Raw genomic sequence first — 16,387 nt, forward strand, 5'->3', positions numbered from 1 at the left:
TACAGGAAGTGATAGTAAAGATGCCATACCCCAGACGGTATCGGTGACACCGGTAGTGGAAAAGAGAACAAAGGGAAAGTTCCCAATGTACGTGGCTGGTCTCAATGTGAGTTCGTATTTGCAGACTGTGGACATTTTCTTTGCATTAAACAAAACCCCAGCTGAAGAAAAAGCACTGGAATTTATTACGAGTGTTGGGCAAGAAACAGCAAACCGCATTATAGGAAGTTTCAAACCTGAAAAAATAGTTAATAAAACGTATGATCAAATCATCGAACAGTTTAAGAAACTACATGAAGAAAACAAAAACGTGTTCGCCGAACGTTATCGTTTGATTACTCGCAAACATGCAATAGGTGAGACTCTCGATGATTTTACTATTGATTTGCAAGATATTGTAGAGCACTGTAGTGTGAGTGTGGAAACCGAAGCTACCTTAGTACAATCCGTATTTGTAGCAGGACTGAGAAACGATAAAACCCGCGAGACCATTTTACGTGAAGCAAGTGATAGACTTAGTTTGGCACAATTATTAGAAAAAGCGAAAATGATTGAGATTGCGGTTCACGAATCTAGAAAAATGGCCCGTAGTGAAATAAGCGAGGTGAACTATTTTGACCGTCGTGGTTCGTACAGTCAATCTCGTAACGTAGTGCAGAAAGGGAAGTTTGGCGAAGCAAGCAACTCATGGAGAGGGCAAGGTGTTTCAACAAGTCATGGTGGAACATTCAAACCCAATAACCAAACCGTGTGTTACAATTGTTATAACAAGGGCCACCTGTCATACGACTGCATGCTACCGAAGGCCAAAAAACCTAGATCTAGTGCTCCAACACAAAGAAGCTATGGGAATAGGAAACGTGCTTTCGAACAACGGATTAATCAACTGACGGCTGCCATGGAGGAACTCAAATCTTCGTTTAATCATGAGGATCAGCAGTGTGACAAGCAATCCAGTGGAGGATCTGACGACGACGAAGACGACGAGCAGTCAGCTAACTGGGTAAATAATGTATTGCTCGGTAAGTCAAGTAATATAACACCAGCTATTGTGGAAATAATCGTGAATAACAGAAAATTGGCAATGGAATGTGATACCGGTGCGTGTGCTACGATATGTTCACTTAAAACTTACAAAGCTTAATTTAGCAACATAGAACTAATACCTATAAAAAGAAGCTTTTTCGTTATATCCGGGGATAAGGTTTCGGTGTTAGGAACAATACAGGTACAAGTTCAGTTGAGAGAAGTTATAAAAAACCTAACAATGATTGTAATCAAATCTGCACGTGATTTTGTCCCTCTGTTAGGAAGGGATTGGCTGAATATATTTTTTCCAAACTGGAGACACAAACCGTCTAAGACGAATTAAGTACTGTCCATTTAATTCCACCAGTTAACTGGTGGAATTAAATGGACAGTACTTAATTCGTCTTAGACGGTTTAATACATTCCACTAAACGAGCTTAATATACTTTTCTGGAGACACAACTTTACACTTAATTCACTCCATTCAACAGTACACGCAACACACCATCAATGGATTCAACAACTCGTACAAAATTTGAAGAGTTCATTTCCAAAAGCTTTCGATGATGATTTGACCGAACCTATCAAGAATGTAGTGGTAGACATAAAGATCGATCCACTCGCAAAACCAATAATACACAAACCTTATACTGTGGCCTTCAAACATAGAGAGAAGGTAGCTAAATACTTAGATGACCTCGAGGCAAAAGGGATTATCGAGAAAGTGCAATATGCTGAGTGGGCCTCTCCTATCGTTGTGGTGGTAAAATCAAATAAGGTTGACATTCGAATTTGCATGGACGGCTCAAAAACAGTTAATCCACACATTATAACTCATCACTACCCTCTACCTCTAATTGAGGAACTAATCACTAATAAAAGCGGTGCAAAGAAATTTGCTCTAAGGTACCCCGGGGCAAGTGAAAATACGGGGTAAGTGGGTACTATGGCTGCCAATTAATCGGTGAACGTTTTTAGTGGTAACAATGTTCTAGAAAGATGAAGCAGAATTATCAAAGAATTCGCCTGACACAAAAAAATTTGGAATCAAAACCATTTGCGGCACCATACTAATGGTATTGTTCAATCAAGACTTTAAACTACCGGCAAAATCTATCACTTTTATTTTTATTCAATGGATTTTCAACAAAATAGTCGTTCCTAAATTCATCATTGATGTGGAAAGTGAATATTTTGAGCAATTAAATAATTGTGTGACATCAAAAACGATTTAAAAGTTTTGATTAAAGCCAAAATCTGCAATTTTCACTTTCCCTTGATTTTAAACATACATGGGGCAAGTGGGACATATTTGAACAACATTTTCGATAGGGCCATTTTACCTGTTTTTAGATTGTTGTCTAGTGAAAAATAACTTCGACACTCATATGTCATATGGATCTGAATCATATGCAGTTGATATCGTTGGTTTAGTTGTTAAGAAGTAGTGTACAGTTGATTTACCTAATGTGTATTTTACTTTCTGAAAATTATCTCCCTCATGGAAAAGAGCAATGGTTATATCTATGCAAAATTTTCCGTTTACAGTGCAAACAATCTATTTATTCTACAATAGATCAACAGGTTTTGTCTTGTGTTTTGCTATTTTTAAACTTCGCATCAGATTAACAGATTTTAAGATAAATAAAGTGCTTAAGACATGAATTGGCCATTTCGTTCTATTACAAATTTACAACACCGCCTGAATAAAAACGTTCCTTTTGAGGTTCTAGTTTATGTAATAATTTGTGTTAAACAGAGAAACATTTATTCGAAAAGTGAACAAAGATTTGCTTATCTCTTCCATCTAACACATTTGGTAAGAAAGTAAGCTAATGTAAAGCCAGACAACAGACAATTAAACGGTAAACCGGATGTTGCCTTGATTTTATATCTGCTAACATTGTAATCCCTTTCTTTTGCCAAAAACAAAAGTCTGACAAGCAATAAACCTCCATCCATGATCTGAAATGCTACGACTCAGAAATAACATGAACATTATATCTACATTTAGTTTCGTTCGACAGTATAGAGCAGAATAGGTCCCACTTGCCCCGTTTGAAGGGGTAAGTGGGTCCCACAGGTAAATTTATTGAAAGTCACTACCAATATTTTTGTAACTGAATAAATTACTCACAACACGTCTACACTTCAACAACGGAAGCATATAATGATGTATCCGTGGTTAATGTCCTGAAATACCTTGTTTTCTAAGTATGCTTTGGAGATTTTGCTGAACTAGCGTTTTTTTAGGTCCCACTTGCCCCGGGGTACCTTAATTGATTTACGAGGAGCGTACCAGCAATTAGAAGTGTCTGAAGCGACAAAAAAATTATTAGTGATTAATACACATAAAGGCCTATATGCTTTTAAACGATTGCCCTTCGGTGTTAAGGACATAGTTGGAAGAGTACCACGATGGCAGTCAATATGGCACCGGACCTTCCACGGGTCAACCCCACACCTCCCGCACTCCTTTCCCACCAACATTCGGATGCATCGAACAGCATCGAATAAAAGTCTAATATTGAAATTACTAACCTGTTCACTGCATATTTATTCACTTCCTATGATAATGGACATGTTTATCCAAAGAGTCCTTTGTATTTCGGCTTGAATATTATCCTAAATCAGCAGTTTCGTGCCAATTTAAAAGCGGTTCGCGATTTGGTGGGTTTATCACTGCACTTCACTTCTTCTCCACGGGTCAACCCCACACCTCCCGCACTCCTCTCCCACCAACATTCGGATGCATCGAACAGCATCGAATAAAAGTCTAATATTGAAATTACTAACCTGTTCACAGCATATTTATTCACTTCCTATGATAATGGACATGTTTATAAAAGGGTCCTTTGTATTTCGGCTGGAATATTATCCTAAATCAGCAGTTTCGTGCCAATTTAAAAGCGGTTCGCGATTTGGTGGGTTTATCACTGCACTTCACTTCTTCTCAAAGGGCACGCAAAAAATCAAATTTTTACTCACTTCTCTGCACATGAGCTGCCCGAAATGTTGATGGAATGCAAATTAAACATCACTTTTCGAAATCAGTCACTTGTTTACACCGAAAACTTAATATAAACTGCTATTTTTGCCCGAAATAAAAACGATTAAAAACTGATCGCGGAGCGAATGTAAACACCGCGGTGCACCGGAACCGGCAGCAGCAAACTAATAAGTAGGGTGGTTCAAAAAGTAATTTTGCTCCGCCACGCTCAGTCGATTATGATTTATAATTTGGGTGTCATCCAATGGTTTGGGCTGGTTTGAATAGAGGCTTACCGTGCACAAGTCGTTTCAGGTTTGTATGACAGTTGATATGCCGAGGTTGAATTTTACATTATTCTGATTCCGGCACTCCATCATTGGGCGCTAGCGAAGTGGAGACCGTATGACTTGATGAAATATTCAAGATCTTCAATTCCATATACAATCCATATTAAATGGTCGTTCCAATAGTTAGGAGTCGATTTTAATCGAGGTTGCGAATCTTTCGCATGATAATTAGGCTTCTCAGAAGGCATCAGTGAAACGTGCAATTCAACAAAATACCCAGAATTTGTCTGTGATATCTATCGCACCAGGGGCAGATTCTTCTATAGTCTAGTCTACACTATCGCAGATGCTTCATACAAAAAGTATGACATAAGGGTGAGTGGGGTATAAAAAGCTATATTTGCGTTACGTAATCAATGGATCTTTCCTGCGGTGCGATTTTCGTTCAGTGAAGTCTCTGGAATGTTGCTTTCAGCTATGTGGGATCTCTTTTCGCCAGTGTTTGGAGGAGGCGCCGTAGCCAGTGTAATAAAAGGTTTAGTTTCCCATACTAGTTTTCATAAAAACCGGCTTGCGCTGAACCAGTTTTTGTTCAAATCGGTTTTTTGAGGACACTCGGAGTATGGGACGGAATCGAGTGAGCGTGGTGGAGCTGGGTCGTTTTTTGACCCACCCTACTAATATTATTTGTTATTTTATAAATACGACACCAATACTACTACAGTATATGACAGTTTTTATTGTACCAATACTTTCAAAGCTTTGTTTTGGTACTCAACCCACCTTCACCTTAAACCAGCAGCCACTCTTTTCCAATCAGCTATGGATACACTTTTGATGGGAATTCCTGGTGTCCAAGTCTATATTGACGACATCCTTATATGGGCAGAAAACGATGAAGAACTTGAAAAAATCAAAACAGTTTTGGAGAGATTGGAAAAACACAATGTTAAAATCAATGCCGAAAAAAGGTCAGTGGTTCGTTTCCCATGTGAAGTATTTGGGCCACATTCTTTCGGAGGCAGGGGTATCGCCAAACCCGGAGAAAGTGGAAGCAATTATGGCCGTGCCAGCGCCAAAAACGAAGACGCAACTCAAGTCATTTCTCGGCATGATTACATTTTATGCCAAATTCATACCAAAACTGAATATTTTGCTTTCTCCATTATATAATTTATTAACAAAAGATGCTATATGGTGTTGGGACGAATCGTGCCAAAAAGCCTTAGAAAACAGCAAAAAGGCTATTTGTAGTGCGCATGTCCTCACACATTTCGATCCTTCCAAGCCAATAACGATTACGTGTGATGCAAGCGATGATGGTATATCAGGAGTTCTTAGTCATAGAATTGACGAGTTTGAAAAACCAGTGTTTTTCGTTTCTCGTAGACTTTCCAAAGCTGAAAGGAAATACCCTATTTTACACAGGGAAGCGCTAGCTATAGTTTTCTCTATGGAAAAATTTTATAAATATATTTTAGGTCAAAAAGTGAACATAGTTACGGATCATAAGCCGTTGGTAGGACTGTTTAAAGGCAAGAAGAATGGCCCTACTATTATTGCAAGTCGTTTAGAACGTAATTTTTCTAGATTATCAATATTTGATTTTACCATGACTTATAAACCCGGTAGAAATAATCACACAGCAGATTGTCTTTCAAGATTAACAAAACAGCAAAACTTAAGTGACGCCGACCTAAAGGAAAGTCTAAGAAGTACTCTGAATTGCGCACACTACTTGATACAAAATAATAAAGTCATTCTCAATGCTGAGGTGATATCGGTGGGAAACCAAACGCGACCTAGTTCTCTCCTCGATTATTAAATACGTTGAAGGTGGCTGGCCAAGTCAGGCTAGGAAAAACCATTTAAAGAATTTTTATGCTAAGCGACATGAATTGAGTGTAGAGTCCGGCTGCCTTATATTTCAATGCAAGACTGTTATACCAACAAGTTTAAAACAAAATGCTTTGCTTCTTTTGCATGCGAATCATAGGGGCATACAAAAAATGAAACAAATAGCTTGGGAATTCATGTACTAGGAAAAAATGGGTCAAGATATTGAAAGTTATGCGAAATCGTGTAAAACATGCCAGTTAAAAGGCATTGACCGAACACCTCGAATCTATGGTAATTGGCCAGCGACTTCCACTCCGTTTGAACGGGTGCACATTGATTTTTTTAAAAATTTTAATCGTACTTTTCTGATTTTGATAGATGCGTACTCACGATGGATAGAAATAAAAGCAATGAGCAAAACAACTTCCAATGACGTAGCAATAGAATTAGACAATATTTTTTCTACATTTGGTCTAGCGTCAATTATCGTAAGCGACAACGGGCCTCCTTTCAATAGTCACAATTTCGCTCAATATTGTAACACTAGGAACATAAAGCACATGTTTTCTCCACCGTATCACCCAGCCAGTAACGGGTTGGCAGAAAGAGCCGTTCAAACCACAAAAGCGGTGTTAGATAAAATTATAAGCGAGAAAGATTTGCTCTCATCATTACAGATCGCGAATAAAATACGAACGTTCTTGTATCATCATCATCAAACCCCGTCGACAGGCGATAAAATCATACCGAATGAACGAGTTTTCTCATTTGTCCCACGTTCTGAATTATCTAATTTAAGACAAATAGATTTCACCCGTAAGCCAAACGAAACTGAACCTTTACAAAGCATGAAGTGGAAACCAACAGACAAAGTCATTTATACATATAAAGCAAATGGTAAAAGTTTCAAACATGAAGCAAAAATTATCAAACCTTTGTCTAAATTAGTCTATTTAATCGAGATAGGAGGTTCAACTAGAAGAGCACATGTAAATCAACTAAAACTTATACCTCAAACACCGCTTATCTTGAACAAGGACATAGAATTTAATAGTTCCCCAAACGATATCATAGATAACAGTTCTTGCACAAGCAGTCCAGATGAAGATTCAATCCAAGAGAAAGATTTAACTCCCCAAAAAATCATAGACCAGAATACAAACACAATCAACACGCCGTTCAAATAGAAATAAAATCTCCAGATACAGCAACTTGAACTTAGAAAAGTTGGCTAGAAAGAATGTATAATGGTGTATAAATATCAATTAGGAAAAGAATATTGTTGAAGGGGTGAGATGTGAGGTGAAGAATTTAGAGTGTAGACTAATGAACACTTAGAGTGAACTCCAGATAATCTCCAGTGTATGAGCACAGAATTCAATATAGACAGTATAAGCTTGAACTCGCAACCGAACGGTCTTTTCTCTATACTATCCGAAAGCAACCCATTCCCAGTCGAATTAAAGTCGTAACACATATTACAGTCTCAACTACTTGGAAAACATGCTTCCGTAACAATTACAAGAATTTTGATTCCCATATTGACAGGGTTTCTTCTAAATGAATTTGTGGCCACTTAAGGCCCCATGGGAACCTGTTTTAGGATGGCCGTTCCAATTGCCATCCATCATACGGTCTCAACTTTTTGGAAAACATGTTTCCGGAACAATTCCAAGAATTTTGATACCTGTATTGCCAGGTTTTATTCGATATAACCTATAAGGCCCCTATGGGCCCTCCGAGAACCTGTTCCAAAATGACCATTCCGGTTGTTATCCATCCTATGGTCTCAATTACACGGAAAACATGTTCCCGGAACAATTCCAAGAATTTTGTTACAGTAATATCCTGATTTTATCACCCCTGGTGAATTTTGGGGTGATAAAACAGGGTATGTGACAAAATTGAAAAAATAAAATATTTCCAATTTTTTACTTCATTCCACAAATATGAATCATTTTATGCCTTGGAAAAGCCAAATACGTGAACGATACCCGTTATTTCTTGTCGAAATTGCTTACAGAGTATTTACCAGGTACTCAAAAGTCGTTCGTAATAAACTACAGGTGGTGAAAGTTATTTCATAAAAATCAACTTGTCTCAACTTCAAATTCATTTAGAAGAAACCCTGGCAATATGGGAATCAAAATTCTTGTAATTGTTTCGGAAGCATGTTTTCCAAGTAGTTGAGACTGTAATATGGAGACTGTAAGATGGATGTAAGTGGACACAAACTCGTTTAGAAGAGATCCTGGCATCCAAATTCTTGGAATTGTTTTGGAAACATGTTTTCCAAGAAGATGGGACCGATGCTGGGTTATTAGGCCGAATGGCCATTAGACCGAACGGACATTAGGCCGAATGAACATTAGGTCGAACGACAAGTTAGGAGTGAATATTCGAATCAAATATTTTTAAAAATTATAGTCATCCTTTTAAACGATTATGATAGGAGTTCGACTGATCAGGGTAATTATGATACGTTTCGGTTATGCAGTCTCAGTAATCAAACGATAATTTTGATTTTATCCCAACGTTTCGACCACTTTTCGGGTCTTCTTCAGGGGAAAGTCGGTGTTATCGTTTTTCGTTTGGCTTTGGTTGAACATAAAATTGTAAGTGTCAAGTTTGTGGTGTACATCAGTATTAAAGTCAGTAGGGCTCCAAATTAAACTTGTTATTTTTGTTTTTTGGGCACCGTATAGTACTTAGAAAAAATGTCTAATACGACTAACAAGTGGGCATTGCCTTGCTTGCTTCGGGGAAGTGATTGTATGTAGTCCATACACATAATTTGGGATGGTCTGGTCGCAATTCGCTGCTTCCCCATTTCTGGAGCCGTTGATAATGTGGAGTGCTTATTCTCCTTACACACAAAAACAATCGTTGGTAAAATTAAGAAAAACGTTGGTAAAATTGAGAAAACCAGTTAGTGATTTTCAGTAGAAAGTATAAACTTGTTAAAACTACAATTCCAAAAATGACACTTTTGAAGGAACTTCAACAAGAGCCGACTTTTCAAAGTAATATTTTCCTCTCAAAGCTAAATGCATGTTTTGCAGTTGAATCAAGTAGTGATTCTATCAAAATAACAAGTGGTCTGCGCTTTCAATTTAAGTCAAACATGTCAAAATAATACTTTACATATATTCAAAACAACTATTCTATTTTAACTTCATTTTTTTATTTTTATGTTTTTGAAATTGCATCATATAAAATTTTCGCCATTATTCATGCATGTTACGAACAGGCGAGCAAACTGGTCCACCACATCTAGAAAGAACTCTTTCTACTGACGGCGCATTGGTATTAGCTGAAATTACGGAAGTTCCACCAGCAGCTGTTTTTTTCTGCTGTAGATGGATGTGGATTCGCCGTAAACTGCCATAAATAGAAGAAGATGCAGCGGAAAATCGATGGTTTAAAGGACATCAGGGCCAGTGAAGATAGCGAAGACGAGCTCGAGCGACGGCTACCAATCTTCGTAGGTCGTACATTTACATTTGTACCAAATGAATGTACGTCGATTCGATGGAAGAAGATGCATATGGGAGCTGCAACACGGTACCGTAATTCTGCTGTTTCCATGGTGAGGATTAAACAGTTTATTATTATACTGACTCTATAACTGATGAATTCGAGGTGCATTTGAAAAATATACTTTACTTTACCGGTAGCGATGCTGACTTCCGCTTTCTGCTGGATCAAACGATGGTGGCAGCGCCGTTTCCTTATGAATGGTATCTTTTGTGGACGGTGCATGTGATAACCGAAGTTCCGAGATTGGCTTTTAAGCAAAAGTTTCGCAGAACACATCTTGAATTAAAATATAACACGAATTTAAGGTGAAGGTGGGTTGAGTACCAAAACAAAGCTTTGAAAGTATTGGTACAATAAAAACTGTCATATACTGTAGTAGTATTGGTGTCGCATTTATAAAATAACAAATAATATTAGTAGGGTGGTTCAAAAAACGTCCCAGCTCAACCACGCTCACTCGATTCCGTCCCATGCTCCGAGTTCCCTAAAAAAACCGATTTGAACAAAAACTGGTTGAGCGCAAGCCGGTTCAAGTTTGTATGAAAACTAGTATGGGAAACTAAACCTTTTATTACACTGGCTACGGCGCCTCCCCTCCAAACGCTGGCGAAAAGAGAACCCACATAGCTGAAAGCAACATTCCAGAGACTTCACTGAACGAAAACCGCACTGCAGGAAAGATCAATTGATAACGTAACGCAAATATAGCATTTTATACCGCACTCACCCTTATGTCACACTTCTTGTATGAAGCATCTGCCCCTGGTGCGATTGTGTAGACTAGACTAGACTAGAAGTATCTGCCCCTGGTGCGATAGATATCACAAACAAATTCTGGGTATTTTGTTGAATTGCACGTTTCACTGATGCCTTCTGAGAAACCAAATTATCATGCGAAAGATTCGCAACCTCGATTAAAATCGACTCCCAACTATTGGAACGACCATTCAATATGGATTGTCTATGGAGTTGAAGCTCTTGAATATTTCATCCAGTCATATGATCTCCCCCCTCGCTAACGCCCAATGACGGAGTGCCAGAATCAGAATAATGTCAAATTCAACCTCGCCATATCAACTGTCATACAAATCTGAAACGACTTGTGCACGGTAAGCCTCTATTCAATCCAGCCAAAACCATTGGATGACACCCAAATTATAAATCATAATCGACTGAGCGTGGCGGAGCAAAATTATTTTTTGAACCACCCTACTTATTAGTTTGCTGCTGCCGGTGCCGGTGCACCGCGGTGTTTACATTCGCTCCGCGATCAGTTTTTAATCGTTTTTTTCGGGCAAAAATAGCAGTTTATATTATGTTTTCGGTTTAAACAAGTGACAGATATCGAAAAGTGATGTTTAATTTGCATTCCATCAACATTTCGGGCTGCTCATGTGCGGAGAAGTGAGTAAAAACTTGATTTTTTCAGTGCCCTTTGAGAAGAAGTGAAGTGCAGTGATGAACCCACCAAATCGCGAACGGCTATTAAATTGGCACGAAACTGCTGATTTATGATAATATTCGAGCCGAAATACATGGGACTCTTTGGATAAACATGTTCATTATCACGGGAAGTGAAAAAATATGCTGTGAACAGGTTAGTAATTTCAATATTAGATTTTTGTTCGATGCTGTTCAATGCATCCGAATGTTGGTGGGAGAGGAGTGCGGGAGGGTTGGGGTCGACCCGTGGAAGGTCCGGTGCCATATTGACTGCCATCTTGGTACTCTACCAACTATGTCCTTAAATAAATAACTTAGGATTCTTGTTACATTTAATTTCATTCTTACCTTTAATCCCCTTAATTCTAGCTCCGTTTTTTCGCCGACGGCAAAACAAAATGACGAAATAAAGATCTCTAACACACGTGTTTACTCAACGATAGCTTTATTCAGAATGATAAAAAGGCGGGTAACAGAGTTTCAAGAATGGTGCATATAAAAGGTAGGACAATTTGACATTCGGCTTACACTCTAAAACGAACTCAATCAACTATTATTATTTACGCTGCTGTCTGTTTCACAACACCCCCTCTCAGACCAAGCGTGAAGCAATGTTTCTTGAAACAGCTAGCTGGAAGGCTCTTGGTGAACATATCTGCAACCTGCTCCTGCGTCGGTATGTACTGCACTCATATTTCACCAGATTGAATACACTCACGGATAAAGTGGTATCGTAAATCCAAATGCTTCAATCTTTTCTGGTCACATGGTTCGTTGGCGATGTGAATACACGACTGGTTGTCTTCATATAGCTTTGTAGGATTGCGGCAATCGATTCCTAGATCCTTCAATATATTTCTTGTCCATATTGCATCACAAGCGGCGTTACTTAGCGACACGTACTCCGCCTCTGTAGATGACAAAGCGACGGTCGTCTGCTTCCTTGTAGTCCACAGTATTGAATTCCCAAACACCTGGAACAAACTTCCGGATGTTGATCTGCGGTCATTGATGTCGCTTCCCCAATCGGCATCGGCGTATCCAACTAGAGGCTCCGGGTTCTCATTGCGTCTGTAGACCAAACTGTAGTCCTTCGTTCCTTGTAGGTAACGCAATACCCTTTTTAAATGTGTCCAGTGAGTGTCTGTTGCACGGCTTTGGAAACGACTGAGGAAATTTACCGCTGAACTGATATCGGGGCGCGACGAAAGCATGAGGTATGTTAAACATCCGACAAGCTCCCGATATGGATGCTGCGTCACCGGATCTGACATGTTCTTCTCCAACTTGAGGTTGACTTCCAAAGGTGTGGACACCGGTCTACAATTATTCATACCGAATCGCTTCAACAAGGCACTGATGTACTGAGTCTGGTTTATAGTCAATGTGCCTTTTCCAAGTTTCTCTCAACTTTCAAACCAAGGAAATGGTTGAGTTCATTCATGTCATCCATTTCAAACTCATGGGTCAAGCTACGTTTGATCTCTTTCAGTTCGTCCAATGAACTAGTTGCCAAAATAATGTCATCGACATACAAAATCAGATAGGAGACCAAACCATTTTTATTACGAACGTACAGGCAGCTGTCGTGTTGAGAACGATTGAACCCAAGATGTAGCATAAATTTATTAAATCTTCCGTTCCAGCTACGAGGTGCCTGTTTTAACCCGTACAGGGATTTGTTTAGCCTACATACTTTTCTCCCCCTCTCAAATCCTGGAGGTAGGCGCATGAAAACGGTTTCAGATGTACGTGAAGGTTCTTTTGAACAGCCACCGCTAATAAAGTACGCACAGTACTTATGCGAACAACTGGTGCGTACGTTTCTTGGTAATCAAACCCATGGCGTTGGGAGCAGCCTTTCGCCACTAAACGGGCCTTGTATCTATCAATACTTCCATCGGTCTTGTATTTGATTTTAAATACCCACTTACTTGGAATGACACGCTTCCCAGCAGGAAGGTCCACAAGGTCCCACGTGTGGTTCTTTTCCAACGACTGCATCTCGTCCTTGATCGCCATTTTCCATTCTTCCCAATCCTCTCGCTTACGCAATTCTTCAATGTTGTCCGGCAACTCTTCCACGTAGTTTTCAGCATTCAACGCGAAAGCTACGCACACTTCATATTCTGAAAGATGTTTCGGAGGCCTGCGTTGTCGATCACTTCTTCTCAATGGTTCACTTTCTTCCTCCGCACTTACGTATTCTTCATGTTGATCTTGTTCTTCCTCAGAGTCTTCATCACTTCGGTTCTTCGTTTCGTCCACGACTTCAAACCTTTGTCCAGATTCCGGTTCCGGTAGGAGGTCGGAAACCAAATGATCGTTCGTGAACACTTCCGGGTGAATGCTTTGCTTTACTGGAATCTCTTCTACCACAACGTCATGACAAACTATAACTTTCCGCTGTTCCGGGTCCCACGCTCGGTTACCGTAAAAACCATAACCGATCAAATAGCACACGCGACTTTTGACGTCCAATTTGGAACGTTTTTCTTTCGGGATATGACAAAACATTTTGCTTCCGAACACTCGTAGTCTTGATACATTTGGCTTCCGTCCGTACCACATTTCATACGGCGTTTTCATAATCGCTAGCGCACCAGTCGGGCTCCGATTAATGACGTGAACCGCCGCCTGTACCGCTTCCGACCACAACATTCGATTAATGCCCGATTCATCCAACATTGCACGCGCGCGTTCGAGAATCGTTCTGTTCATACGCTCCGCAACACCCCTTTGTTGCGGCGTATAATGTACTCTTGGTTCCATTAAGATTCCTGATTCACTGCAATACGTCATCAGTTCTTCGTTTATATACTCGGTTCCGTTGTCACTACGAAGTCTCGCGATCTTCCGCTCAAAATGTGCAGTAGCCATCGCGGCATACTTTTTGAACGCACTTACCACATCACTTTTTGCTTTTAGCACGTACACTGCCGTAAAGTGCGTGTATAAATGTCACAAAAATCTTCTTTGCGTCCCAAGACTCCGGCTTGAACGGACCACATACGTCCGTGTGAATTAACTCCAAGGGACGAGACGAACGAGCTCTAACACACTCTTCGAAAGGTAGCTTCGACTGCTTACCCATCATACACGGTTCACAGATTTTCACATTGTCAGTAGCTTGCAAATTACCTTCGATCCCTTCGATCATATCATTTCGGATCAGTTTCATTAGGCCAGACTTACCAATGTGACCGAACCTACGATGCCATAATGAAAGTTGACTTTCTGAATCACCGATCATGGCAGAAGACACTTTCATAACATCCACTTTAAGCTCGTACAATCGACCCTTACGTTCCGCAGTACACAACACTTTTCCGTTCTTCATGATTCGCGCACTATCTCTTCCGAAAACCACCTCCATTCCGCGTTCCGCAACTCTTTTTACGGAGAACAAGTTGGTATACAAGCCAGGAACAAACAAAACGTCGTACACTGTGCAGCATAGCTGCTTCCCGTTCACCGTTACACTCATTTTGACGTCGCCGACTGTGCGACTAACCAGTGACACACCCGACTTAGCAACATTTATCACTGTCGGTACTCCCGAGCTTCGCATATTTATGAGACAGCTTCTGTCATTTACCATGTGCTCCGAAGCACCGCTATCGAGCACCCAACGAAAACCACTACCAGCACTATGCAAAGCATCTTGTTCTAGGCTCGCGACAAAAGCGATATCATCGTTTTCCACTTCAGCCCTGTGCGCTCCGGGCCTATTCTTCTTCTTTACTTGTTTGCGATCATTACATTCTCGATCCGGCCATTTATTTTCAGGACAGTCCACTCGCTTATGACCCGGTTTTCCGCATGAATGACACTTGAATGGGAACTTAGACCCTCTTCCGACAAAAGCCGTTCCCGGATCCAAAACTTTTGAATTTCCACTGAACTGCCGTTTTACATCTTCACTGAGCAGTCTCGATTTAACAAAATCCATAGAGCACTGCTGCACCGGAAGCGTTTCCAGTACGGTAATCAACTGTTCATACGACTTTGGCATTGATTGAAGCAAGAAAAATACCAGAACCGGCTCATCAAACTTAATATTTGCCGATTCCAACTCCCGCACAACTTTCTCAAACGACAAAATGTGCTCTTCCATAGAACGACCATCACTGTACTTTGCACCGGTCAACTGCTTCAACAAGAAAAACACTCCCGAAACACCTTTTTGCTCGAATGTTTGCTTCAGCACTGCCCAAATAGCCTTTGGTGACGTTTTTCCACGAATATATTCCAGTTGTGAATTCGCAATTTTGTGAATTAACACCGATTTACACTTTGCGTCTTCTTTCTTCCGTTTTTCTCGCTTATCTTCTTTTTCCGCTTTCACTGCCGCAGAACCAGTCGGATCATCCGGATAAAACACTTCCTCTTCCAGTCGCTTTTCGATACAATGCAACAACCCCAACTCTTCCAGATATGCTTGCATACGAAAGCTCCACGTCGAGTAATTTCTACCGTCGAACAAATACACTCGCTGTGTACGTTCATCTTCCATTTTGCCGAACGAAAAAAATGGCGTCGAAATCAGCAAACTCTACCGCCGAACCGTTTCCACCGAAAATTTTTCGCCCGCGTTCTTGATTCCACTTGCGACCGAAAGCACTTTACTTTTCCGCTACCTTTCGCGCATCGATTTTCCAATCGAAAAGATTATGGAAAAATTCTCGTGACTGAGGCCATAACCTGACGAAATAAAGATCTCTAACACACGTGTTTACTCAACGATAGCTTTATTCAGAATGATAAAAAGGCGGGTAACAGAGTTTCAAGAATGGTGCATATAAAAGGTAGGACAATTTGACATTCGGCTTACACTCTAAAAAAAAGATATTTTAGTTACTAGATAAAGATTGTCGCTGTCGTCGCTGTCCGGAACATCTTTTGCTGGCGAGGCGATGTCAAAGAAGGAAAATCCATACGATTTGACAGGTATGTACCACACATGTTTCGGACAGCAGTACAAAGGGAACAGTAGCGACAATCTTTATCTAGTAACTAAAATATCTTTTCTCTAAAACGAACTCAATCAACTATTATTATTTACGCTGCTGTCTGTTTCACAACACAAAATAAAATGACGGTTTAGTTACCAGATACTTGAGTCAGCGTAGCCAAAATTTTAGAGAATAACTAACTCTTTTGAAATCTTTCCATTTCTCGAAAGAAAAATTTCAACTTTTAAAATTACATTTTTTTATTTAGAAATCATTTCTTAAATTGAAAGTAAAATTTTCAC

At 39.9% G+C, this 16,387-nt stretch overlaps 1 protein-coding gene across 2 annotated transcripts; it reads left to right on the forward strand.

Moving 5' to 3' along the window:
• Nucleotides 1-662: 662 nt before the first annotated feature.
• On the forward strand, nt 663-9,537 carry LOC134203205 (uncharacterized). 2 transcript variants are annotated; one of them, XM_062678090.1, is made up of 2 exons: nt 663-1,022; nt 9,398-9,537. In XM_062678090.1, the coding sequence occupies exons 1-2, from the start codon at nt 794-796 to the stop codon at nt 9,535-9,537; spliced, it is 369 nt and encodes a 122-aa protein (XP_062534074.1). In that variant the 5' UTR covers nt 663-793. The 2 variants fall into 2 exon arrangements, with proteins under 2 accessions (XP_062534074.1, XP_062534075.1); XM_062678091.1 differs by lacking the exon at nt 9,398-9,537 and adding an exon at nt 6,825-7,260.
• Nucleotides 9,538-16,387: the final 6,850 nt, after the last annotated feature.

Source organism: Armigeres subalbatus, unplaced genomic scaffold, assembly GCF_024139115.2.
Source record: "Armigeres subalbatus isolate Guangzhou_Male unplaced genomic scaffold, GZ_Asu_2 Contig1672, whole genome shotgun sequence".
Taxonomy (NCBI): domain Eukaryota; kingdom Metazoa; phylum Arthropoda; class Insecta; order Diptera; family Culicidae; genus Armigeres; species Armigeres subalbatus.

Excerpts from the sequence above, each read along its gene's own strand:
- LOC134203205 (XM_062678090.1), top strand. The coding sequence starts at position 794 with ATGCTACCGAAGGCCAAAAAACCTAGATCTAGTGCTCCAACACAAAGA. Across the intron at positions 1,023-9,397 it reads GGTAAATAATGTATTGCTCG|GCGAGCAAACTGGTCCACCA; the intron begins GTAAGTCAAGTA and ends TGTTACGAACAG.